At 54.7% G+C, this 21,939-nt stretch overlaps 9 protein-coding genes across 9 annotated transcripts; 5 read left to right on the top strand and 4 right to left on the bottom strand.

Annotated features, from left to right (window-relative positions):
- Window positions 1-12: 12 nt before the first annotated feature.
- On the top strand, window positions 13-654 carry PHACADRAFT_160984 (uncharacterized protein; the record flags this gene model as incomplete). Its single annotated transcript, XM_007395343.1, has 4 exons — window positions 13-98; window positions 156-324; window positions 375-486; window positions 548-654. 4 exons carry the CDS (start codon window positions 13-15, stop codon window positions 652-654), a joined length of 474 nt encoding a protein of 157 aa, XP_007395405.1.
- A 194-nt stretch (window positions 655-848) lies between these two features.
- Window positions 849-2,171, bottom strand: PHACADRAFT_142926 (uncharacterized protein; the record flags this gene model as incomplete). Its single annotated transcript, XM_007395342.1, has 3 exons — window positions 1,555-2,171; window positions 1,399-1,492; window positions 849-1,347 (listed from the first exon to the last, which is right to left on the bottom strand). Exons 1-3 carry the CDS (start codon window positions 1,784-1,786, stop codon window positions 849-851), a joined length of 825 nt encoding a protein of 274 aa, XP_007395404.1. The 5' UTR covers window positions 1,787-2,171.
- A 982-nt stretch (window positions 2,172-3,153) lies between these two features.
- Window positions 3,154-4,894, top strand: PHACADRAFT_183904 (uncharacterized protein). Its single transcript, XM_007395341.1, has 7 exons — window positions 3,154-3,285; window positions 3,342-3,362; window positions 3,413-3,513; window positions 3,576-3,597; window positions 3,647-3,741; window positions 3,791-3,935; window positions 3,997-4,894. Exons 1-7 carry the CDS (start codon window positions 3,219-3,221, stop codon window positions 4,515-4,517), a joined length of 972 nt encoding a protein of 323 aa, XP_007395403.1. The 5' UTR covers window positions 3,154-3,218; the 3' UTR covers window positions 4,518-4,894.
- A 1,753-nt stretch (window positions 4,895-6,647) lies between these two features.
- Window positions 6,648-9,318, bottom strand: PHACADRAFT_94848 (uncharacterized protein; the record flags this gene model as incomplete). The annotated part of the gene is made up of 11 exons (XM_007395340.1): window positions 6,648-6,967; window positions 7,026-7,137; window positions 7,227-7,326; window positions 7,396-7,667; window positions 7,732-7,848; window positions 7,913-8,059; window positions 8,121-8,251; window positions 8,320-8,330; window positions 8,612-8,748; window positions 8,801-8,951; window positions 9,011-9,318. The coding sequence occupies 11 exons, from the start codon at window positions 9,316-9,318 to the stop codon at window positions 6,648-6,650; spliced, it is 1,806 nt and encodes a 601-aa protein (XP_007395402.1).
- A 744-nt stretch (window positions 9,319-10,062) lies between these two features.
- Window positions 10,063-12,642, bottom strand: PHACADRAFT_255387 (uncharacterized protein). The gene is made up of 6 exons (XM_007395339.1): window positions 12,556-12,642; window positions 12,341-12,505; window positions 12,193-12,286; window positions 12,006-12,144; window positions 10,371-11,949; window positions 10,063-10,314 (listed from the first exon to the last, which is right to left on the bottom strand). The coding sequence occupies exons 1-6, from the start codon at window positions 12,595-12,597 to the stop codon at window positions 10,213-10,215; spliced, it is 2,121 nt and encodes a 706-aa protein (XP_007395401.1). The 5' UTR covers window positions 12,598-12,642; the 3' UTR covers window positions 10,063-10,212.
- A 396-nt stretch (window positions 12,643-13,038) lies between these two features.
- Window positions 13,039-15,468, top strand: PHACADRAFT_94654 (uncharacterized protein; the record flags this gene model as incomplete). Its single annotated transcript, XM_007395338.1, has 9 exons — window positions 13,039-13,221; window positions 13,462-13,542; window positions 13,598-13,637; window positions 13,693-13,829; window positions 13,879-14,168; window positions 14,273-14,558; window positions 14,609-14,835; window positions 15,070-15,235; window positions 15,289-15,468. 9 exons carry the CDS (start codon window positions 13,039-13,041, stop codon window positions 15,466-15,468), a joined length of 1,590 nt encoding a protein of 529 aa, XP_007395400.1.
- Window positions 15,469-15,881: 413 nt separating this feature from the next.
- On the bottom strand, window positions 15,882-17,274 carry PHACADRAFT_208581 (uncharacterized protein; the record flags this gene model as incomplete). Its single annotated transcript, XM_007395337.1, has 5 exons — window positions 16,993-17,274; window positions 16,823-16,940; window positions 16,575-16,769; window positions 16,220-16,525; window positions 15,882-16,168 (listed from the first exon to the last, which is right to left on the bottom strand). Exons 1-5 carry the CDS (start codon window positions 17,167-17,169, stop codon window positions 15,882-15,884), a joined length of 1,083 nt encoding a protein of 360 aa, XP_007395399.1. The 5' UTR covers window positions 17,170-17,274.
- Window positions 17,275-17,901: 627 nt separating this feature from the next.
- On the top strand, window positions 17,902-21,174 carry PHACADRAFT_255384 (uncharacterized protein). The gene is made up of 14 exons (XM_007395336.1): window positions 17,902-17,984; window positions 18,008-18,069; window positions 18,131-18,177; window positions 18,225-18,569; window positions 18,629-18,667; window positions 18,718-18,827; window positions 18,880-19,112; window positions 19,178-19,382; window positions 19,436-19,526; window positions 19,582-19,773; window positions 19,840-20,247; window positions 20,299-20,533; window positions 20,585-20,874; window positions 20,929-21,174. The coding sequence occupies exons 1-11, from the start codon at window positions 17,914-17,916 to the stop codon at window positions 19,951-19,953; spliced, it is 1,509 nt and encodes a 502-aa protein (XP_007395398.1). The 5' UTR covers window positions 17,902-17,913; the 3' UTR covers window positions 19,954-20,247; window positions 20,299-20,533; window positions 20,585-20,874; window positions 20,929-21,174.
- Window positions 21,175-21,425: 251 nt separating this feature from the next.
- PHACADRAFT_160976 (uncharacterized protein) lies at window positions 21,426-21,710 on the top strand (the record flags this gene model as incomplete). The annotated part of the gene is made up of 1 exon (XM_007395335.1): window positions 21,426-21,710. One exon carries the CDS (start codon window positions 21,426-21,428, stop codon window positions 21,708-21,710), a length of 285 nt encoding a protein of 94 aa, XP_007395397.1.
- Window positions 21,711-21,939: the final 229 nt, after the last annotated feature.

Here is a 21,939-nt window from a genome sequence, read left to right as displayed (position 1 = left end):
TCCACTTCCCACATGTCACTGCAGGAGGTATCCGAGGCCAGAAAGGCGCGATTGCTTGCGCTCAGAAACCGTAAAGCTGGAGAGACTGTCGACGAGACGTACGTTGTCTATTCTGATTTTGGTCTGTGCGGACGTACTGAATCGTTCCGCCGTAGACCATCAAACGAGCCTCTAATCAAGCATCGTACATTCGACCCTGAGACACGGACACTCAAGAAGCATACCAAAGATGAAGACATTGAAATGGAGACCGTCGAAAAGGAGGTGGAAGGTCTCGCAGAGAAGATTGTACAAGAAGATGCCGAGCGGAGAGCCCAAGACCTTGTGCGTTCCCAGCCCTGATCGGGAATGGACAACAATTGACTGCTTCGTAGGATTTGCACAATATTGCTCCGAGGCGGCCGAACTGGGATCTCAAGCGTGACCTAGACAAGAAGCTCGCGAAGCTGGAGAGAAAGACTCAAGAAGCGATACACACGCTCATTCGTGAGTGCTGACGATTCCCATCCATACTATTCCCGGCTTTTCTGAAACTCTTGGCGGTCAGGGCAACGACTAGCGGCCCAGAACGGACAGTCTGATGACCTGGTCGGCGCAATGAACGCGCAAGCGAAGCATGGCCAGCTTGATGAAGACGTCTCAGATGAGGACTAAGTTTGTACGCGGCTCGTTCTACATACCACTTATCCACTTTGCTGGACATAGCCGCAAATTACCACTCTTGTCGATCGCTGTATCTCAGCTGGTGAAAGTGTACTGCCCGAGATTACTTCAATGTAAGTACTGTACCTGGAACCAGTTGGCTATCACTACAACAATGACTATCGAATGTCTAGACGAGTCCTCTCCTACAAAATGGGCCTGGAATTCAACATCTGTATCATCCTCTGATCCTCAGCAAGTCGTGCGCTATGTTGTCGATGTTGCCCATGTCCGTTCATCTGCGATGGCTGGATGGCGGAATGCAACGAAGGCAAGACAATGCTGTCTGTACGCGTTCGAGTGGGCGAGCTTGATACGGGAGATATGGCGCGCGGCGGCGATGACCCCGTCGATGACGTAGCGTCAGAAGTGCGCGACCGCGCCTTGCCGCTCCTGTAGATGCCTGGTGGAACCGATATCGTTCGCAACGATTGGTCCTGGTCGGGAGTGGGGATGCTCGGCAGGTCGGAGTAGGTGAAGTACGCAGTCAAGTGCCACTTCCTAGGTTTCGCATTCACAGAGTCGATGACCCAGGCCGAGTACGCCTGCTTCACCAGCCCGAGGGGCTGCTTTTCGCTGCGTTCGTAATGTGACTGCGCGGACGAAGACCATGTCCTCGAGGGGCCATCGACAAAGCGGTACGACCTAAGCAATATAAGCTGTTTGCAATTGGCTCGGTCGATTTAAAGAGCTTACTTGACATTTTGGTCTGCTGGCGGCTGAGGCTCGTCGGTCGAGATCTTTTCGTCATAGAACAAGTAGGGCTCTCTCATCCGACTCTGGGACCACGCTGCATGCGCAGGGCCGTCAGAAACGGGAGAAGGGGGTGCTGATAGACAGTCATAGGCCCACCTCGATTGTCGGTCCACCGTTTGAGGCCCATTTCATCATCGCTCTCTTCCCAGACGAAGATCGCCCCAGACTGGATGTACGTCGCCCGTTCGAGTTCGTTCAAGCGGCGGACGACGGGCTTTAACATCCCTAACCGGACGGCCTCGAACACGGTGTGCGCATCCTTCGCGTCCCTGACGTGGAGGCGGGGATGCGTCGGCCGTTGGGTGTCCTGTGCTGGTGCGTAATACATGGTGTGTCAGGGGGCAGATCTGTGCTGACGACGACGACGCAGTGAGTATTGCTAGTGTACGGGCAGCGACACTGGAGGAGGAAGCTAGGGGGGCGGCGCTGGTGTATCGGAGACGCAGCTGTCTTGGACTGGTGGAGTTGTATGGCCTATATACGATGGCGAGGCAGGCACCCACGGTCCCGTAGGTATCTACACCTCCGAAACCATTGCCGACTTGGATGGATGGCCATAGAACGTAGTAGCCGGGGACCGAACTTCCTTTACGGCCCTCAAGAGAGGTGCACCAGCCGCTCTGAGAATTCATCGCAGGCGATCTAAGAACAGCCACGGCCTTTCCCCGCGGGAGCAGTCAAAGTAATGCAGGACCTTGCCGCTGTGTCGTAACACGCAGTGTGAAGTTTCGGCGGGTAAGTCGGAGAGCGTTGCCTAAAACGTTTGAGTGCAACGCTTGAACTCAGCGGGGAACGCAGTATGGATAACTCTGTTTCATGAGATCGCCGTTTTGGGCAGGCTGCTTGGGGTACACTGACCGCTGACATTGAAGCATGCCCTGCTGAACCATTCAACTTATCTCAGATAGGATTTACTTCGCATGTCATTCAACGCTTCCACGGGAGCCCGTGGGCTGCATGAGGCAAGCGCTTCAAGTCTCTCCGCCCCTCGATGAAGGAATCTTCGTCTAAAACACTGAATGACTCCGTACCGGTGAACATGGATAACCGCGTGTGACTTTCTCAGCAGACCCCCGCCGTTGGAGCCTCTTATGGAGATGACATTACAGGACCTGTTCTCACCCGAGTAGAACCCAGCAGAAACGCAAGGATCGCATTGTGTCATCGTATCATCTGCCGTACCTTTCTGCGCAGACCACAGCAGCCGAAACGAATACACCGCCGCCGGCCACTCCTGCGCCGCATGTACTATGCTATGAGCCTGAGTGAGAAAATCATGTGTATGCTGTCCACCGGCACCAGTGCTTCAACTTCGTCCGGGTTCACTACTTGCCTCTTTGCCTATCAGCCATATTTCACATACGTTGATCCAAGGAATACTGAGGTGATATTTGTATTTTTCATCCGCTGTGGATGGTCGGAGCGCACAAACCTCACTTTTCTCACCCAGTCAGCTGTGCAATATGAGAGAGATTAACTGAAGGGAACCTTAACAAGTGCCTTAAACTTTGTATGATAACTGTGTCTTGTGAAATGTTGGATTAAGGAGATGCTGAGCAGGTAGCTAAGCGGTTCGTCTTCAAACAAACTTCACACTTTCCATAAAGAGGTGCAGCCGGGAGAAGCATCGGGTGTGTGATTGCCTGTTCGGGCGTGTGACACCGGATAAGACTTGGCGTCTATCTGGCGGCTAGCCACCGTCTTCATCCCACTCGCGTCGACGCCTTACTCTCTAGTTACCCGCTAACTCTCGCTTTGCTATGCCTTGTGATCCAGAAATGTCAAGTAACAGTCGAGTAACATCACTAGTACAGCTTTGCCAAAGAGGTATGTTGAGGAAATACCCCGGTATACCACGGAGGTCTGATGTATCCGGATCGCAGTGGCATCCGCCCATGTCGAAAGTACGCTCGTTATTTTCTCATACTCGACTGATTTTCTCAAACATTTACAGATTTCTGTAGCCTTGGAGACGAGGCATCGTTTGAGCTGTTCGCCCCGATTTTGCAGAACTGTTCCGCCGAGGCACTGTTGCGCTTCGAACAGGCCACCCCAGTTAGTATGGCAACTCGTTCTCGGGAAGCTCAACTAATTCCAAGTGTCATTGCGTCATCTAGTCACTGACAGACTGTACCTCTGGTTAGTTTCCCTCTTCACGGACACGCCGCTGGAAACTCACACTCAGCAGAACTATGGAAAGCGCTATGCTTCCGTACATATCCCCTTCCGGCTGAAAGACGTAACACAGATACCGAACCTGACTCGTGGCGCGAAGAGTTCTTCGTAGGCGATGTGTTCTTCTGCCCTCGAATCCGTGCTTATTTTTGGACAGATTCTACGAGATTTAGAGGCGCGGCGCTTGGAAGCCGTGGGCTCCAAGTTGCGCATCCAGCGAGAAGAGCTGGAACAGCGCAAAAAGGATTCGCAGATTAAGCTTACAGATAAAGTCCCGTCCATGAAGCGCTATCGCGGCGGTTGTAAGTCCTTAACTTACGTGTCTGTGTCAGGTGGGCTGACCATCGACCTCATGTAATTTAGGGGGGCAAGCACAGCCACCGAGAACGCTTTTGCAAAAGACTCGTGCAGATGCTGTTAGGATGCAGAAAGGCATTTACGGCGCGCGCATGATGCCTGCAATGCCGGCCTCGAAGACGTGTCGGACTCTATCCAGCACCACCGCCACTAAGCCGTCAATTGCTACCGCAACGCCCATCGATCCTCCAACCGGTAAGGTTGGTACTCGGGTCACAGTATCCGCAGTGGCGAAGCCACACCCAGCAGCTGTCATTGCGAGCCAGAACGTGTCATCAACGCCTGCCTCGTCATCACCTGCCCGGCCGGTTCCCACCAGGACACCCTCAACCACTGTGCCGCCGGCTTCGCCTCCCCCGTCAACTCCTCGGCCCCCACAGAGTTCGCCACCTCCGATCGCGAACGAATCTGGTCCACTGAAAGTGCCGGTAGCTCGGAAGGATCCCATGGCGTCCCTATTCATGCCGAAGCACCGTGCCTATTCACAACTTCCCACGCACTCGTCCAGCATGCGGTCCAGAGCATGATGGCACTACATCTCTGCGATGACTTATCCTACTCCTATTCAGTCCTGACTGCCCACCTCCATTTGGTCTCTGTCTCATCTCACTTGCTGCACACCGCACACATCTCCACTTCCATCGCTTTTGTACGCACGACAAACCTCTAGCCTGCATTCGCCTGCCACTTCTCTGGGTCCTTTTGCATTGTACTCTTATACCCGCATCAAGTCAGATACGGTCGATATACTGGCGACTAATTGTTGTACTACTTTTCTGTATGCATAATATGACGCAGCCTGTAGCGATTCGCGAGAGCGGCGTGTACACCTGGGGCGGGCGATGTACCTGATATGTAGCAGTTCCAGGCATCTACTCGATAAGCCTTGGACCCTTTCTCGAGTGTTCGAGCTCTAATCGCCAACATTGAATTCGTTAACAACGTGAAGTCAAGCGTATGTTGTCGTACGTTACCGCAATGGGATCCAGGACAAGCCGTTCCACGGTAATAGCGGGACATAGCCGAGCCATGTCTACAGGGCTCGGTCGGCAGTCCATGCCGCAGGATGGACAAATGCCACTTGTAGACGGTACCATGGCTAACAGTGAGGCACAATCAATATCTGTCCTGTTCCCACAAGCCTGTTTTGACAGCCCCCAGTCCCGTGCGCGCACGCGTGCAGTACGAAGAGAGAACGAGAGAGCGGTAGCGAGAAGTCGAACGCACTGGTCGTTTGTGTGGGAGACGTCGCTGAGTTCTGGGAAGCACAAGGCGTCGCGGGCGGTGACTGGGAAAACGGATGCTTGGAAAACCAGCGGAACTTCCTCGAGGCTTTCCGGGCACCGTTCGCGGGGTGCCATACCTGAGAACGCCGCCGCAAAGGGGGCATATTGCGGGAGGCATGTGCGAGAATCCCGTTTGTAAGAAGGGGCACGCATTAGCCTTCAGAGTTGCGTGGAAAAATAAATGGGCACTGGTCGCAGCAGTACGCAGGCCGGTTGCAATCAGAGAAGATAGGCTAGAACATAGCGCAGCTGTTTCAACCCTATCACGTCACTCGGAGAAGAATATCTGTCGGGTTTGCTGTGCCTTGGCAGGTTGCTGGCAGCGAAGGGGATGTGAAGATCTTGCCGCTCGGAGAAGGTAGATTGACCAGAGGATGTGTTCCTTCGAAGGGTTCCGGGGCCTGACGGACGTATGCGGCCTCAGTCTTACACGTTCTCGGGCTCGGCCCAGGATAGAGGGCCGTCCGCAGCACAGGACACCTTCGCAGCCGCAGTGTGCCCCGTCTTGCGGCCGCCTCTCCCTGCAAGAGGCTATCAATAATACAAGCTTGTCTGGCATGAGTCATCTTCACATAATAGAGAGCTACCAGACTCACGGGCTTGCTCGCAAACGCAGTTACATAGAGTTAGGTCCTTGACAGCTCATGTTGAACGTGCAAAGCGAAACAACTCGTATGTCGTCCCTTCACTTAGGATACCCACCTGCGCAGCAGTTGGAAGAACATCCTTTCTCAGCCATGGGCAGTTGCGAATTACCAGCGGTATGTCTATACAGTACGGCTACAGGTGCATCCTGCCGTACTCCACGACCGGTGGGACACTGATAGATGCTGCCTCCCAAGCTCCACTGGGGAAACAGGTAGCAGCGACAACACCGATGCACGGAGCCTCGGAAAAGCCATCTAAACCCGCCTTGGTTAGGTTGCTGACCTGGTTGATGGTGCGAAACATACATACGAGAGACGATGTGCTGCGTGTGGAGGTAAACGCGGAGAGAACCTTCTTTGTTATTTACACTGTGATGATCTGAGACACGGTGGCGTGACCAGACACGTAGTACGCGACTACACGGGTCTGAGGCTCCTGGCACCAAACAGGATTAGCGTACGACGATAAATATAATATTGCATACTAGTCCGTGGATAGTATTATATTGTGACACTTCTATGCGCACATGGAGACCGAGGAACAATGTGTTACTAGCTTGGGCAGGAAGAATACAGATGAGAAAATGAGATGCGCCATGTGAATGCAAGTGGGAGTGTGAGATGGGCGTGCAAGCAAGAGGTCGAGTAGGAAGATATGTACGAAAGTTAGTGGAGGCAAGTTGAATGCCCAAGCCATACCTGTAAGATAAATCCTGCCGTGTTACTACAAGGAGCGCGACGTTCCTGCGATGCCGAATCCTGATGCCCCACCTAGGCCATCCCCGACCCATTCTCTGCCCTTTCCTTTGCCCTTCCCACCGCCGTCGCGCTCGAGACTATCCGAAACTTCCGCGAGCGCACTAGAACCTACCGTCCACACCGGGTTCGCCTCCCATATACGGATCGTGTGGTCGTCCGAGCAGGTCGCGAACATCCTTGGATTTGCCGGGTTCCACGCAACCGAATTGACGCTGCCGTTTCCGTGCCCTGGAAGTGTCTCGAGCAGCGTTCCAGAGCCGCGATGCCAGATGTATACGTTGCCGTCTGCGATGAGCGCATCAGTGCGTTAGGAAAGCAGACCCATATCTAGCATACGACACACCTTCGCTCCCGGAAATGATGAAATTCCCGTCCACACCACCAAATCCGCTCCGTATAACATGGCGGGACTGCCTGTGGCCTGTGTACTTGCGCACCGTCCTGCCGGTGCTGATCTCCCACAAGTGAATCTCCTGCGAGCATAGGGCCATGTGATATGTCAAAATTATTCACAAAGGTGGGATGGTTGGTATGACCGACTCACGGCATGCAGACCAAGCGAGTCCAGTGCGCGGTTTATCAACACATACCGCGAGTTCTGCGACACCTTGACGCTCGTCAGCTCTCCCTCCATCTTCACCGACCTGTCGCGACACCCAACAGTTCGGAATCAGCGCCAAGTGCATTCAACAGGGTCGGGATGATGTACGTACGTCTCCAGCTGTTTTGTCAATAGGTCGTACACGATGATCCGGTTCTCTGTTGGCCGATTCGCTGGTGTAGGCGCAGTTGATCCCGCCGGAGGCGTCGCAGTTCCACCACTGGCGCCATCCGACGTCGGAGCTACGCCACCCGCTGGTGGTAGCGGCAATGGTGTATCGTACATGCCAATGGCGACGAGCTTGCTGAAGTCTGGTGTGATAGCAAGGTCCGTCACCCGTATCGGCGTCCGGCCCCAGGTGTCCCGCTGCTTTCCGTCGATATCCTGAGAAATGCCCGCGCAGTCAGTGCCAAGAGACGACCCGAAACACTGGCCTGTGTGCACGCACCCAAAGAATTATCCTCCTGTCAAGTCCGCCGGAGATGAATCCAGAGCCGTCTGGCAACCATGCCAGCGCGGTTACGACGTCAAAGTGGGCATCCAGCACCCGTATGAGTGCACCGGTCTGTGTGCGAGAGAAATAGGGTCAAAATCCCGGTTTCTGAATGATAGGCACCCTCGGCACGTACCCTGGTATTCCACATGTGTATGTAATTTTCCGACGCGGTGAGCAATACCGAGTCGTCTAGCGACCACGCTACACAGCCGACGGGGTATTTGTGGTCGCGTAGGATAAATTGCGCGTGGTATTCTCTCGTCGACGGGTCTGCATCTGACTACAACACAAATTGCAGCTCCGTAAGTTGTCATCGACCATCGAACGACCCAAGTACTTACACCTATTCGCCATATGATTGCTGACTTGTCTCTGCTCGCCGTGGCAAGATAGCCGCCACTATGACTCCATTGGAGATTCCAAACCTCATCATTGTGTACCTGAAGGATCGCAGTCGTCACCCGCGGGAACGCTTCCATGTCGCATTTATGATCGGCATAGAGTGAGAACGTCCGTGCATTTGTTGGTGCGTTGTGATACAGACATTGCGCCTGCTGGTATTCCCGCGCCTGATCCAAGAGAGTGGCGAACCGACGTTGCGGGATCATCACTGATGACGGTATGTATCCTGAGGATGCTGATAAGTATAGCTCTGTTCTCACGGGGGTGTGACATGCGTACGTTGCAAGTTGGCCAGTAGCCGTCGTCTCGACGAGCCACCCGCTCCATCCCAACCTTCTTGTCGTCGCAAGTCCTCCAGATCCTGACACATGAGTAAGCTACAAAGTGTCCGTGAGCGTTCGGCCCTCATCACGTAATTTCATGCACTTACCTCGCAAGCGCGTGTAGCTGCTCCGGGTCAGGACTTGAAGGTGCGAGCTCATTCCGTAGTATGTGCAATGCCGACGCTGTCTCTCGAGCTTCGAGGAGCTCTAGGTATTTCTGCTGACTGATAAGGAATTTCGCTTCCTATGTGCCGTTTAATGATGCCGAGCGGGACCGCAGTAGTGGCATTACTCACCCAAAGCCCCTCCTCCTCCGAAAGCCCTAGTCTCAACAGAGTGTCCTCTGCGCTATCCCAGTCACCCTCCAATATACATTGTCGAAATCGGGAGACGTCTGAGGTCTCCATCGTGTAGCCTGACTCCGCCTCCAGAGTTGCAGCAGACTCGCTACCACAGCGTGCATTTCATGAACGGAGAAGCATAATGAGACTGATAAGAGCACTTACATGTATCCCACATCACGCAAACTTTGAATGACTAGCCGCACAAACTCCTCTCTGTCTACATGCGAGTCGTCGTAGAGGGTAGTGCCGGGCAGTGACACCCGTGCCACCGACTGTGGGTGCTTCTCTGCCCTGTGTCCGTCCGTCAGCGGGGCCTTGCCATTCCCATTCATGAATGGCGCAGTGAAACCGTTCCCCTTGAACACACCATTGTGCCCGTTCGAGAGTGCAGGCGTCGAGGGCCCGGCCTCGGGCAGGGCGTCAGGAGAGACAGAGAGTGTCGAGTCGGCGTCGTTGCTTGTGAGCCGCATGTGTGCAGCAGGCGTGTACGTGTCTTCGGTGGTGCGTGAGCGTTCGGTGGCGGGGGTGGTAGTGACAGAGCTGAGGCTGTCGACTCGCGTCCTTTTTCGCGCACGGTAGGCGTCCGGGTCTGCGTCGCGGTGCGGCGGTGACGGTGGGAGTGCTCGCGAAGACGGATGGAGGAAGGACAAAGATGACAGTTCAGACGAAGGAGCAATTGCGGACTCGGTGTCGTCTTCCTCGAGCTCAGAGCGGCTGCGAGTCGCCGGGACAAGGCTTGCGCCGGCTGTCGTCAATATCTGGGTGCGCAGAAAAGCTGAGCTGGATGCAGACGGAGATTGAGACTGAGAGCGAGCGGCGGTCGCTGGAGGTGCTGATGCTGGTGCAAATGGTAGTGTACTCGAAGGGACGACGCCCCGCGGTGTACTCGTCTGGTGTGAATCAATGGTGACGAAGCGTGCTACGGGACAAAGTTCTGCGTCGTCGACGCCCCTTGGCGGGGCAATTAGGGGCGAGCTTACAACAAGAGTCGTCTGGATGAGCGGTAGAATGAGATGGTCGAGGACATGTGCTGAACGCTAGGCGGCAGCTTTCTGAATCATTTATTATTTCGCAATCCGATGCCACCAATCACGACCCCGCAGTGTGCCCACAAGATACACGGATATCGATGAAGAGTGCACTAGTCTCAGCCCTGCGATATTGCACAGAGACTATCTAAGGGACGGAAGCACTTCAATTCGAGCACCCATCCAGACGGAGACAAATCGAGGTCTTGGCGGCATACGTAGCAGTCTCGACCCTGTCAAGGCTGAATGAGTCCCCCTCTGCTAGCTGTCTATGCTACATATTTTATCTATGCGGGAATGCTGCAGTAGATACATATAAAGGGTTCCTCTTTCGCCCTACACCTGGGCAGACACATGCCAGTCAAGGATGTCCTCCCACTTGCCGGGGAGCAGCTGCGAGATCTGCTCAACGTCTTTGTCCCCACGTCCGGACAAACACTAAGAAGTGGTGTGAGCACTCAAGTTGAAGGTTTTCGAGATAAAGAAGCACGTACAATGACGATGTGTTGGTCCTTGGGGAGCGTTTTCGCAAGACGGACGCCTTCCCAGATAGCGTGCGACGACTCGAGCGCAGGAATGATACCCTCAAGCTGCGTAATCAAGCGGAATCCGCGAAGAGCCTCCTCGTCGGTCGCGACAACATACTGTGCGCGACCAGAGTCCTTCAACCAGGCGTGCTCGGGACCGACACCCGGATAGTCAAGCCCAGCGCTAATTGAGTGCGTCTCGATAATCTGGCCACCACGGTCCTGGAGAATGTATGTACGCACGCCATGAAGGACACCAGGCTGGCCCTTCGCGAGCGTCGCACTGTGGCGATCGCCGTCCGTGCCCTCGCCCCCTGCCTCGACGCCGACAAGCTTGACGCTCTTGTCGTTGATGAAGTTGTAGAATGTGCCGATGGCATTGCTGCCGCCGCCAACACAGGCGACGACCGCGTCGGGGAGGCGGCCAATCTCCGTGTGCAGCTGCTCCTTGATCTCCTCGCTGATGACCTTCTGGAAGTCGCGCACGATCGTCGGGAACGGGTGCGGGCCGATGGCAGAGCCGACGAGGTAGTGCGTCGTCGAGAGGTTCGTGACCCAGTCACGCATAGCCTCGTTCACTGAGTCCTTGAGGGTGCGCGAGCCAGAGTGTACGGGGATAACGGTCGCGCCCAACATGCGGATACGGAAGACGTTGAGCGCCTGTCGGCGGACATCCTCGGCACCCATGTAGATAATACACTCCATACCGAAGCGGGCACAGACAGTTGCAGTCGCGACACCATGCTGTCCTGCACCAGTCTCAGCAATGATACGGGTCTTGCCAATCCTGCGAGCGAGGAGGATCTGGCCGACAGCATTGTTGATCTTGTGCGAGCCAGTGTGGTTCAGGTCTTCGCGCTTCAACCAGATCGTCGCACCACCTGCATGTTGGGTGAGGCGATCCGCTTTATACAGGTTCGAAGGCCGGTTCATGTACGGGTAGAAGCTGCGGAGTTCTTTCCAGAACTCAGGATCGGCCATCGCGCTCTTGTGTGCCTCCTCGAGCTCGACAAGGCAGTCGTAGAGGGACTCCGGTACGTACTGGCCACCAAACTCGCCAAAACGAGCAGGCAGGACGCTTGGGTCGGAGATAGTATGAGACGGAGCGGGACCTTTACGATTAACATTGAGCACGGGCTCTGCGCGTGGATCACCGGTCGGGGTATGAAGACTATTCTGGCCGGGCATGCCCTTGAGGCTGATCTGCCTGCAGTAAGCCTCGACATTTTTGGCGAGTTCCTCTGGTGGCGAGTTTTTGATGACCGAAACAAGGCGGCTGCCAACAACAACGCCCTCTGCACCTGCCTCAGCGACGTGCTCGAAATGTTGGCGAGTAGCAACACCAAAGCCGACTGCGAGAGGCACGGTCGCATATTCCCGAACACGAGCGATGATATCGGGCAGATCAGTGTTCAGCTTGCCGGTATCCGAAGAGCCGGTCGTGCCCATCCTCGAAACGACATAGATGAACGTGTCAGCAATTGAAGCCAAAAATCGAATCCGATGAAAGGTCGTGGATGGTGCAATCAGTGGGACGTAGGAAAGACTAATTTTAATAAGGTTAGCGAGATGAATGACGTTAAAGAGCCATCACAGACGTACTGTGATTTTTGGCATTTTTCACGGAAGGCAATGGCTTCTTCTGGTGGTAGATCGACCATAATGAAACCGTTGGCACCAGCTTCGTATGCATCCTGAATGGCTTTGTCTTCTCCATAGGCCAGCATTGGGTTGTAGTAGCCTTGGTAGATGTAAGCAGATGGATCACAAGAAGTCTATACAGACACACCCATAAGCAGTACAGGAGCAGTCAAACCCTTGCTGCGAGCTTCCCGCAAGAGACCCAAACACGTAGCATAGTCTAAACCATTCTTAACCGCAATCTAGGGTTCATGTATGAGGACGTTCCAACGGAGTCGGAAGGGTCTGTAACGCACGGCGTTGGTCTCCTGGATGGCAGGTCCGTCCGCGATGGGGTCTGAGAAGGGCACACCGAGCTCAATAATGTCTGCACCACCCTCTTGCATTGCAAGCAGAACCGGTACAGTATCCTGGACCCGCGGATAACCGGCAGTCACGAAAGTGACCAGGGCAGGGGAGTTCTGCAATGGCTTTGAGTTTATGCTTCGCAAGCGACGGCACCAGGGCGTACCTCCTGCTTCTTCTTTTCAAAAAGACTTTTGAGGGCGTCCATGCTGTAAAGAGTGGCGAAAGAACGAGGCGAGAGGCGGGGCGTAGCAGGCAGTCGGGGAATCGAGACGACTGCAGCTGGAGGCTATATAAAAATTGACTCGAAATCTAATCTGACTTGCCTGGGCGTCTGATCCGATCAAGCAAAGGACCCCGAAAACCTTTGACCGTCCGTTGCCATCCCCGGTAAAAGGCCAGCAATCCTCCGGTAAGACTTGCGTGCAAAGGGGGAAACTCCGCAGATACTGTCGCAAGAGATCACAGCCCAAACGTCGGGGCAGAGTCAAGATAACTCGCTTTAGAGAGCAAGCTGATGCTCGGTGGTGGTTGAGGTCCTTGAGGAAACTGCCGGCTGGGAAATAAGCGCCTCGGTAAGTGCCCCAACTGACCTCCTCCGCGTCCAGCACTCGTAACGCACCACGTATTCGCCGGTTTTCATTCCGGAATGGAGTTGTCACAGCCATATGATGAATCTAAGGTACTCATCATCTACACCGGCGGAACGATAGGCATGCTTGTTGGCCATCAGGGATACGTTCCAGAGCCGTACTTCCTGACCGAGACACTCTTCAGCCAGCACAGGTTCCACGATCCGCTTGAGGAGTCGCTGTTCTCCCACTCGGCTTCAGTAGAGGGCTTCCGGACCTGGAGCAGTAACAGTAACAGCGGGCGGAACACCCCGCAGTCGAGCACATTTGCGAGCAGGGCGCCGTCACCCGCGCGCGTCGGACCTCATCTGCCGTCGACCCTGCTGGTCCGGTCTTCAAGGCCAATTGGCGCAGCTGAGCCTCTAGCTGTCTCGGGCAATGCACGTCCCAGCCAGTTGCGTCGCCCATTCTGCCGGAAGGTGTCAGAAAACGTCTACGAGGCGAACCTGCCCAGTCTTGTAACGCCGCGTACGACCGCGCACGGATCAGGCGGTAAGCGCGTTCGATACGTGATCCTGGAGGTAGGCATCGGCCTTTTGAGGTCGATTAAGATAGCATGCTAACTGCATCGCGTAGTGGAGTCCGCTATTAGACAGCAGTAACATGGAAATTGCCGGTACAGTGGTTCCAGTATGGACGTGAGCCGTTGATACGAAATGCGCGCAAGGCAGACTGGATCCGTATCGCGACCGACATCGAGCTGAATTATGCGGCCTTTGATGCATTTGTCGTTCTCCACGGCACGGACACAATGTCCTACACTTCGTCAGCCCTCAGCTTCCTCCTCGAGGACCTCGGCAAGACTGTGGTACGCTCGCTCCCTCGGCGCATCGGAACAATGACGAACTTCCGCACAGATCGTAACAGGAGCTCAGATTCCGCTGTCACAACTTCGAAATGATGCTGTCGACAACTTGTTGGGTGCGCTGGCCCTTGCCGGACACTACATCATCCCAGAGGTCTCGCTCTTCTTCAACCACACTCTTTATCGCGGCAACCGGGTGTACAAACACTCGTCGAACGACCTTGACGCCTTCGCGAGCCCAAACTTTGCTCCGCTCGTTCATGTTGGTATCGACATCACCGTTGACTGGAACAATGTCATCAGGCAGACAGGCTTGCGGCGATTCAAGGCGCACAAGCGTGAGTCTAATGACCGGTCCATGCGAAATGTCAAGCTAACGCTGCCCATTAGAGATGAGTCCGCATGTCGGTGAGTATTTTTCTTGGTCCGGCAGTCGCGGAATTTAGCCTTGACCGTGCTACAGCCACGCTACGCCTCTTCCCCGGTATCACGGCAGCGACCGTCCGTGCCTTCCTTGCACCGCCCATTCGAGGCCTTGTCCTAGAAACGTTCGGTGCCGGCAACGCCCCGCAGCGCGGAGACCTCCTCGATGCTTTCAAAGAAGCCTGTGACCGCGGCGTTGTTATAGTTGCTATCTCACAATGCTCCAAAGGCACTGTCTCTCCCGACTACGAGACAGGTATTGGCCTGCTCAAGCTCGGCATCGTATCGGGCGGTGATATGACACCAGAGGTGAATCTTCTTCATGCACAACGTGCGTGAACACTCACGACAGCCCGCAGTGCGCACTGACCAAGCTCGGATATTTGCTCGGCAAACCCGACATCTCTGTCGAGCAGGTGCGCGCGCTCATGGGCACGCCCCTCCGTGGCGAGCTCACGCTTCCCGCGCGGGAGATTCCGAAGGCGCCAGGTGGGCACACAGGGATCGAGGACTCGCTCGAGAGCATCCAGGGCGTGCTCACGCACGTCGTGCGCCTGAGCAGCACACGGCTGCCCGCCGCCTCGCCGTCCGCGACACCTATGCTCGGGGATCGCGCGCGCGATGCCGCGGCGTCGTGGAGCTGGACCGCAGCGGAGGCGGTGTCGACGGAGGTCGCGCTCCTCCCACTGCTCATGCACCTCGCCGCGGCACGCGACGACGTCGAGGGCCTCGCGTTCTGCCTTGCATCTGGCGACGCGAGCGCCGCTGCGACGTCGCCTGACCTCTCACGGCGCGAAAGTGCGCTCTCGCCCAGGAGAAGCGCCACTGTCGTCGGCGGCATGGCCAACTGCATCGACCCCGCGAGCGGCCGGTCGCCGCTGCATGTTGCGGCGCTCAATGGGAGCGAGCTCTGTGTCGGTGCGCTACTCGAGGCGGGTGCGTTGGTTCACCTGCGGGACGCTTTGGGGCACACTGCACTTTACTACGTGTGTATTTCGAGCTGTTCGCATCATAACTCCAATTCACCTGCTAGCCACAGGCTGCGCGGCAAGGACACGAAAATATCGTCGACATACTGGTCAGGGCTGGCGCAAACCTCGGCGGTTCGGACGTCGAGGGCGGCTTCGTGCGTCTCACTATGCAAAAGGCAGTTCTCGCGCAGGATGAACGTGCGTTGCGGATATGGAAAAAGGCTGGTGCAGATATCCAAGAACAGTAGAGTCATCACAGTATCATCCTAGACAACATTCACGCCACTGGAAGTCACGTCAAGTTTCGATGTATACACAGCCATGTAATAGAAGCAAGCATATCGCAACCAATGTAACAAACATTCTGTACTCGTGTAAATCCTTATTTATCACCCCAGAAACATGTCGAACCTACAGGAGACGATGGTTTCTGCTATCACGACTCAAAGAAAGGGCCGACTCGCTGACGAAGTGGTAACCTCGGTCTAGCGCTGTCATGTTGTCAGACGCAGAGGGTTGTGTGCTGTTCACGTGAAGAGGCCTCCGGCTTGCAGCTACGTGGAAGATTGTAGAGCTCAGAAAGGCCACCCGCGAGTACAATATCAATGAGCTCCATAAACATACCCAAGCTAGCAATCCAAGAAATACATCGCACAAACGTCTACTCATCGATGATCTGGTCGATCTCCTCCTCGTCCTCGTTGGATTGGGTAGCGGCAAGGCGCGCGCCGAGGGTCCTGATGAACACACTCATCTGGTCGCGCGAGAAGACGAAGCTCTCGCGGAAAAAGTCGAGTCGCTCCCGGAACTGGGCGCTCTCCAGCTCGAGGTTCAGCGGCCAATATTGGCATTTGGCTTCGAGCTCGTCGCGTGACGCCGGTTGTGGCCGGTTGTCCGGGTCTAACGCTGTCTTGGGAAACCACATTGCGCGTATGTTGAACTGCAATGCTGTGGTGCCGTGTCAACGATGGGCGAACGACAAGGTGGAGACAGACGTACTGGGATTCCCGCCGCTACTGCTTTCTTCCGTCTTGGTTGCGTCAATGTACGTATAGGTACAGTTGAAAGTGTACTCCTTGAGGTCTGGCCACGAGGGATACGGCGACGGCAGACTGGTGACTTTCGTGATGAGTAGGTTTGTACAATCTTCGTAAAGCTTGGTGACCTCGCCCTGTAACGGGTCTGGGGGGGATGATGTATGCCCGGCACGCGGACCTCCGTTTAACTTCGACGCTGGCGGGTTCTTCGCCTGATATTCTTTGTGCATCCTGCTCTCGAAGTCGAGCTGCTGTTCCAGTTCTTGGTCTAGATAGGATTCGTCAATACAATGCGACAGGGCTCTAATGGTGCATACATTTTCTCTCGAGCTGATTAATCTTCGCATCCTTCTCCTTGATGACGTTCTCTAGCTGCTTCGTTTTCGCATCCAGATTCTTCTTCTCCTCATTGACAGCCTCTCTACTTAGGAACTGGACGGCGGGATTTGACTGCGAGACAGCACCGTATCTAGCCAGCTTAGCCGTCTGCTCTTCTATAAGCTGCTCTTGGGCTTCAAAGAATAAGTTAGCTACCGATGTTGATCCATAGCTCATCTTGCGATACCTCGTATTGTCGCATCGTACTGAACTATGCACTCTTGAAGTTTCTGTTCTGGCTCCGTCTGTCGTATTTGCAGCGCTTCCTGCACCTGCTTCACAAGTCTTTCTCGATGTGAAGTGACCTGTGCAACCTGTGTAAGCTTTGAAGGTATACTGAGAGACCTGCAGACACGCCTCTTCCAGCTGCTTGCGTAATCGCGCATTCTCTCTCTCTAATGCTTCATTCGTAGCATTTTCGCGCGAGGGACGCGTCTGAGCCTTGTTTGGCGGTTTCGCGACTGGTCGCGGTTTGGGTCGTGGTTCCGCCTTCGTCCGCTGGGGCTCGACAACCTGCACACCATCCACTTCCATAGCATCCTCTCTCTCGTTTTGCGCCAAATCATCTTTCGCCTTTCCCTTCCCTTTATTAGCTGCCTTCCCGTTGGCTAGCGGAGGGTTGGTCGCGGGGGCTTTGCCCTTGTTCTTCGGTGGTGGTGGGGGGCTGTCTCCGTCGGAATAGAGGATTATGGCGTCTTCAGGTGCAGAGGTTTTGCTCGTCTTAGACGGTGAGACCTTTGCGTTCTGGGCCGTCGCAGTTTTCGAAGATGGTCCCGCTGCAGTGCGACTAGTCTGCTGAGCACGAGCGGGGGCTTTCTTCGGTGGCGCGGGTGTGGTAGGGTCATACCCTCCTGAGTGATTTTGAATGGCAAGTGTTTGAATTCAAAAGACTAAGACGTACCGAGATCGTCGTCAGAATCTAGCATCGTGATAGTACAAAGAATGCTGTCCTTGTGTGCGAACGCGTGAGGCTCGACGCTCGTGGCGTGTATCGGGCGTTTATTCACGTGGACGATATTGGTCCGATACACGTGACATCAGAACCCAGCAAAGCCAATCTTGTGCATTATTGGATAAAAAGCTGGTGGCCTTACTATTTCCCGTGAATATTGGACAAATAGAAACAGCCATCGTTCGCGACCGCGCGCCTCGCCTCTGTACGCCATGCCTCCGATATCGATCTTTCAACACGTTCGTCTTGACCGCCATCGACGAGCATGGAGCAATACCTCGCAAACAGGCGGGCGCTCATTGTCAAAGACAGGGCGGCGCGCCTCGATGTGGCACATTCGGACATTTTCGACGACGAGGCCGACGCTTTCGTCTGCCGGGTTCGAGCTGAGGAAGCTGTCTCAATATGGGGACCTGAGAGCACGCACACTCATGGCGAAGGGGATGTCACACATCTCTTCCCGGGCATGGCGTTCCTAACAGGTGAGCATACGCAGAGTCCAGACTCGTCACAAGCGACGTAAGATTGACTGTGTATGCTCAGCGCGGGATATCATCGTCAAGACAAGGCTGTTTAAGATTATGAGCAAGGTGTGTTGGACTGTAGCTGTACCTGAAATATCTTAAGCGCGTTGTAGATGCCGAAAGGTGCTCTCTTGCATGCACATCTAGATGCGACAGTGAACGCGCGAGTGCTGCTCGACCTGGCCCTCAAGTATCCTGCCTTCCATATAATGGCCGAGCAGTCGCTTACTGCGTTGAACTTGAACTCCATACGGCCTAAATTTCGCCCATTACCTCGCTCGGTGTGGACTGAGCACTGTAGCCTGACAGAATCTTATGAGGTGGGGGCATGGGTCCCGCTCCATAAAGCGCGAGAAAACTTCACGTTCGGCGGGCCAGAGGGTTTCGACAGATGGGTTATAAGCGCTCTTACTATCAGCCCAGCCGAAGCCTACAGGACGCACAATACGACGGTCAAGGCCAGTGCCAGCTCTGTTGCGCTACTTCGAGTTTAGTATACTCATAGGTTACTCAATAGATTTGGGACAAGTTTACATCGACGTTTAGAATGGCAAGCGTAAGTCTACAGTACCTCTGGAAGGAGCGTGTTTCATGGCAATGGCGCAGGGTCTCATCCACTATCTCCCGCTCTGGAAGGAGTACGTCCGGGCCTTCCTGCTCTCATCTGTCGAAGACGGGATCTCCTACATTGAAGTGCGCGTTAACTTCTGGTATCGGTGCGTCTACGATTTTCCACACGCGGCGCGCATATATTCAGCTATGTGGTAGTTTCATCATCAATGAAGAGGGCGAAGAAGTCGTCTCGCACCACGACTGGCTGGCCGCATTCGACCGCATCGTGCACGACGTGCAGGCTGAGCTCGCCGCTCAAGGGCGTGCAGATGAGCTCATCGGGTGCAAAATTATCTACTCGACAATACGCAATGAGACGCCGGAAGACCTCGAGTGGTACCTCGAGGACTGTCTTGCGCTCAAACAGGCGTTCCCGCACCTCCTTGCTGGTGCGCCTCACCTCCGCTTGCATCAATCTTGTATTTGCGGCTGTGCTCACAGTTTTGCTGAAAAGGTTTCGATCTTGTCGGGCACGAAGACCTCCTGCGGCCGCTGATCGATTACCTGGTGCCCCTTCAACGTTTTGTCGCACGTCAGCGCGAATTAGGCCTCGACATACCGTTCATTTTCCATGCGGGTGAAACCCTGGGCGACGGAACTGCCGCTGACATGAACCTCTACGATGCCCTCCTGCTCGGCACAAAGCGCATTGGGCATGGGTATGTTGTCACTAATCTCAGTTCCATGACAAGCAGACTAAGCGCGCGCATAGATTTTCGCTCATCAAGCACCCCGAGCTCATGAAGATCTGCAGAGAAAGAGACGTCGCCATTGAGGTGTGCCCCATCTCGAACGAGATCCTAGTTAGCCAAGTCCACCTTGTGCGCTTCATCTTGAGCTGAAGGACTGTTGGTGCAGCGACTGACCTCGTCGATGCCCGCACATCCGCTCGCGGCGGTCATGAATCACGGTGTACCGGTGACACTGTGCTCGGACGATCCGTCCGTGTTCGGGAACATGGGCCTCTCGTACGACTTCTTTCAGGTGCTCGTCGCGAGTGAGCTTAACAGCTTGAAGACGATGGGGTGCCTCGCACGAGATAGTTTCAAGGTTGGTTCTATATCTATTGATAAACCTTATGAGATAGCAGCTCATGTTGTACATGCATTGTCGTAGTACTGTTGCTTGACGGACGACGAGAAGGATCGGGCAACCGCTTTATGGGACAAGCAGTGGAGAAAATTCAACGACTGGCTCGTGCAAGAGCAACACAGGACACTCAACAATTGAAATATCGCTTTTGTCCAAATGTTTCATGAGCCGAAATACCCAGGAGAACATGCTCGTCAACCGAGTAGAAGGTAGAATACCTCCAGGGGATGTAGAACAGTAGATTCATAGCATCTTGTATGCAAAACACCACCTCTCACGCGAACACCTTAGAGACTGCGAGCTCGTCCTCGGGCCGCTTCCTGCTCTCTTTGCGCCTGCTCTGATCAATCTCTGCGTCCTTCCGATTGCCATACTTTCCTGCCTTCTCGCGCTTGATCGCCGAGCGGACTGCAGCCGGGGACACAAACTCTGCCGCCACGGTTAGCACAGTATTACATACAAGTATGACGTGAGACTCACCTGGGTTCGAGTACACGGTTGCGCCGCTGAACGCGCCCTCGAAAATGCGGATGGGAGTAAGCACGAAGCGGGGGCCGATCTCGATGAGGCTCATCTGCGGCGGACCGTTCGGCTGCAGTGGGTCTTTCTCAATGATCTGAAAATTGCGGAACCAGGTTTTGTTGTCGAGCAGCGAGAAGGTAAGGATGTGGTCGATGAACGGCTTCGCTTTGCGCGCGCTTGGAGATACACCGAATATCTGCGTTTCTTTTAGCACGAAGCTCAATACGAGGGTGTGGCGGGGGCGTACGTGCGTGAAGACCTCTTTTGTGAGCCGACCCCATTCTGTGTCGTCGAACGCGTGGTCAAAGCTGAGCAGCCCTCGGCTACCTTTGAGGCAGTTGCCAGTCATCTTGAGTTCGTCCATAGTGTGAACGTTCTGTACATGCATCTTTATGCTCGGTCCATTTGGCGTCTTCGCTGCCCACAAATACAGATCTTCGTGTCTACGCGCTTCAAAATAGAGGGCGTTATTACAATTATTGAGGTCTGCGAGCTCGGGAAGGAGGTGTAGGTGGTTCTTTGAGTCCAGCTTTGAGTCTACGGAGTCCCATCAGCATCTGGGACACGCAGCAACTAAAGGCATATGCATACCTTTCTTAACATGTGGCAACAAAGCCTCAATGTCATTCATGAGATGCCGCATACGGTGGGTAATGCCGCGAGATGACAAGAGCAGCACCCGCTGCTTGTTCCTCGACCGCTTCTGTGAAGGCTGCTCATCTACATCTATAGCATCTGCCTTACGCTTCCCCTTTGGGTCGGCCTTGTGGGCATTCTTTTCCTGAGCCTTGAACACTGAGGTCATGTTGAACGAGATAAATAGCAAGAAATGAGAAGGGGCGAAACGAAATGAGCAGCAGGCCTGAAAAAGACGCCTGCACTTTTTGGCTTTGTCACGTGAGAGCGCACTGTGAGCGCTTAACGAGGAGTGGAGGCGAGCCTGCCGCCAGCCCTACACTTGAAAGCTTGAACCTTCAAGGAACTTCTGACCTTCTCATTCTGTTCGCTGCGCACACTTACCATCAGTAATGCTGGGGACTTGTCCGATATGCCTAGAGGGACTCACCGCGGTAGTCGAGCCCACGACAATGCCGTGTGGCCACCTCTACTGTCTTGCTTGTGCATCCTTTTGGTTCCACCAGGGCGACGCGCCGCAGCCTTGTGTTATATGCCGCAAGAACTTCACTGGGGGAGATATCATCAAGCTTTGGCTCACCACCGAAAGCCAGACTAGCCAGACGCCCGAGCCCGCTGCGGGGGATGGGCAAATATCGGCCGCCGCGCAGGAGGTGCTTGATGCATGCGAGGCGGCCGCTGCAAACGTCGGTGCGAAGGAAGAAGATGAAGCGTTGGCCATAGCTCTGTCCAAGTGAGCCCAGGGGTCCCTGATACTCAAGGATAATTTTTGATCGGCCTGACAGAACCGGGGCCTTTGCGGACGGCATGGAAGGCCGGTACGAGGTCGGAGTCATGGCGCGTCCCCCTCAGCATATCGATATAGTCTGAGAGTCTAAATATCTGTCTTTGTAGAATGTGCTCAAGAATGTCCGCTCAGCTCTCCTCGACATCCGCTCAGTCAGTGTTCCTGTCTCTGTACTCCGG

This window comes from Phanerochaete carnosa (assembly GCF_000300595.1).
Source record: "Phanerochaete carnosa HHB-10118-sp unplaced genomic scaffold PHACAscaffold_5, whole genome shotgun sequence".
Lineage (NCBI taxonomy): Eukaryota > Fungi > Basidiomycota > Agaricomycetes > Polyporales > Phanerochaetaceae > Phanerochaete > Phanerochaete carnosa.
This window is presented reverse-complemented; position numbering and strand designations above follow the sequence as displayed.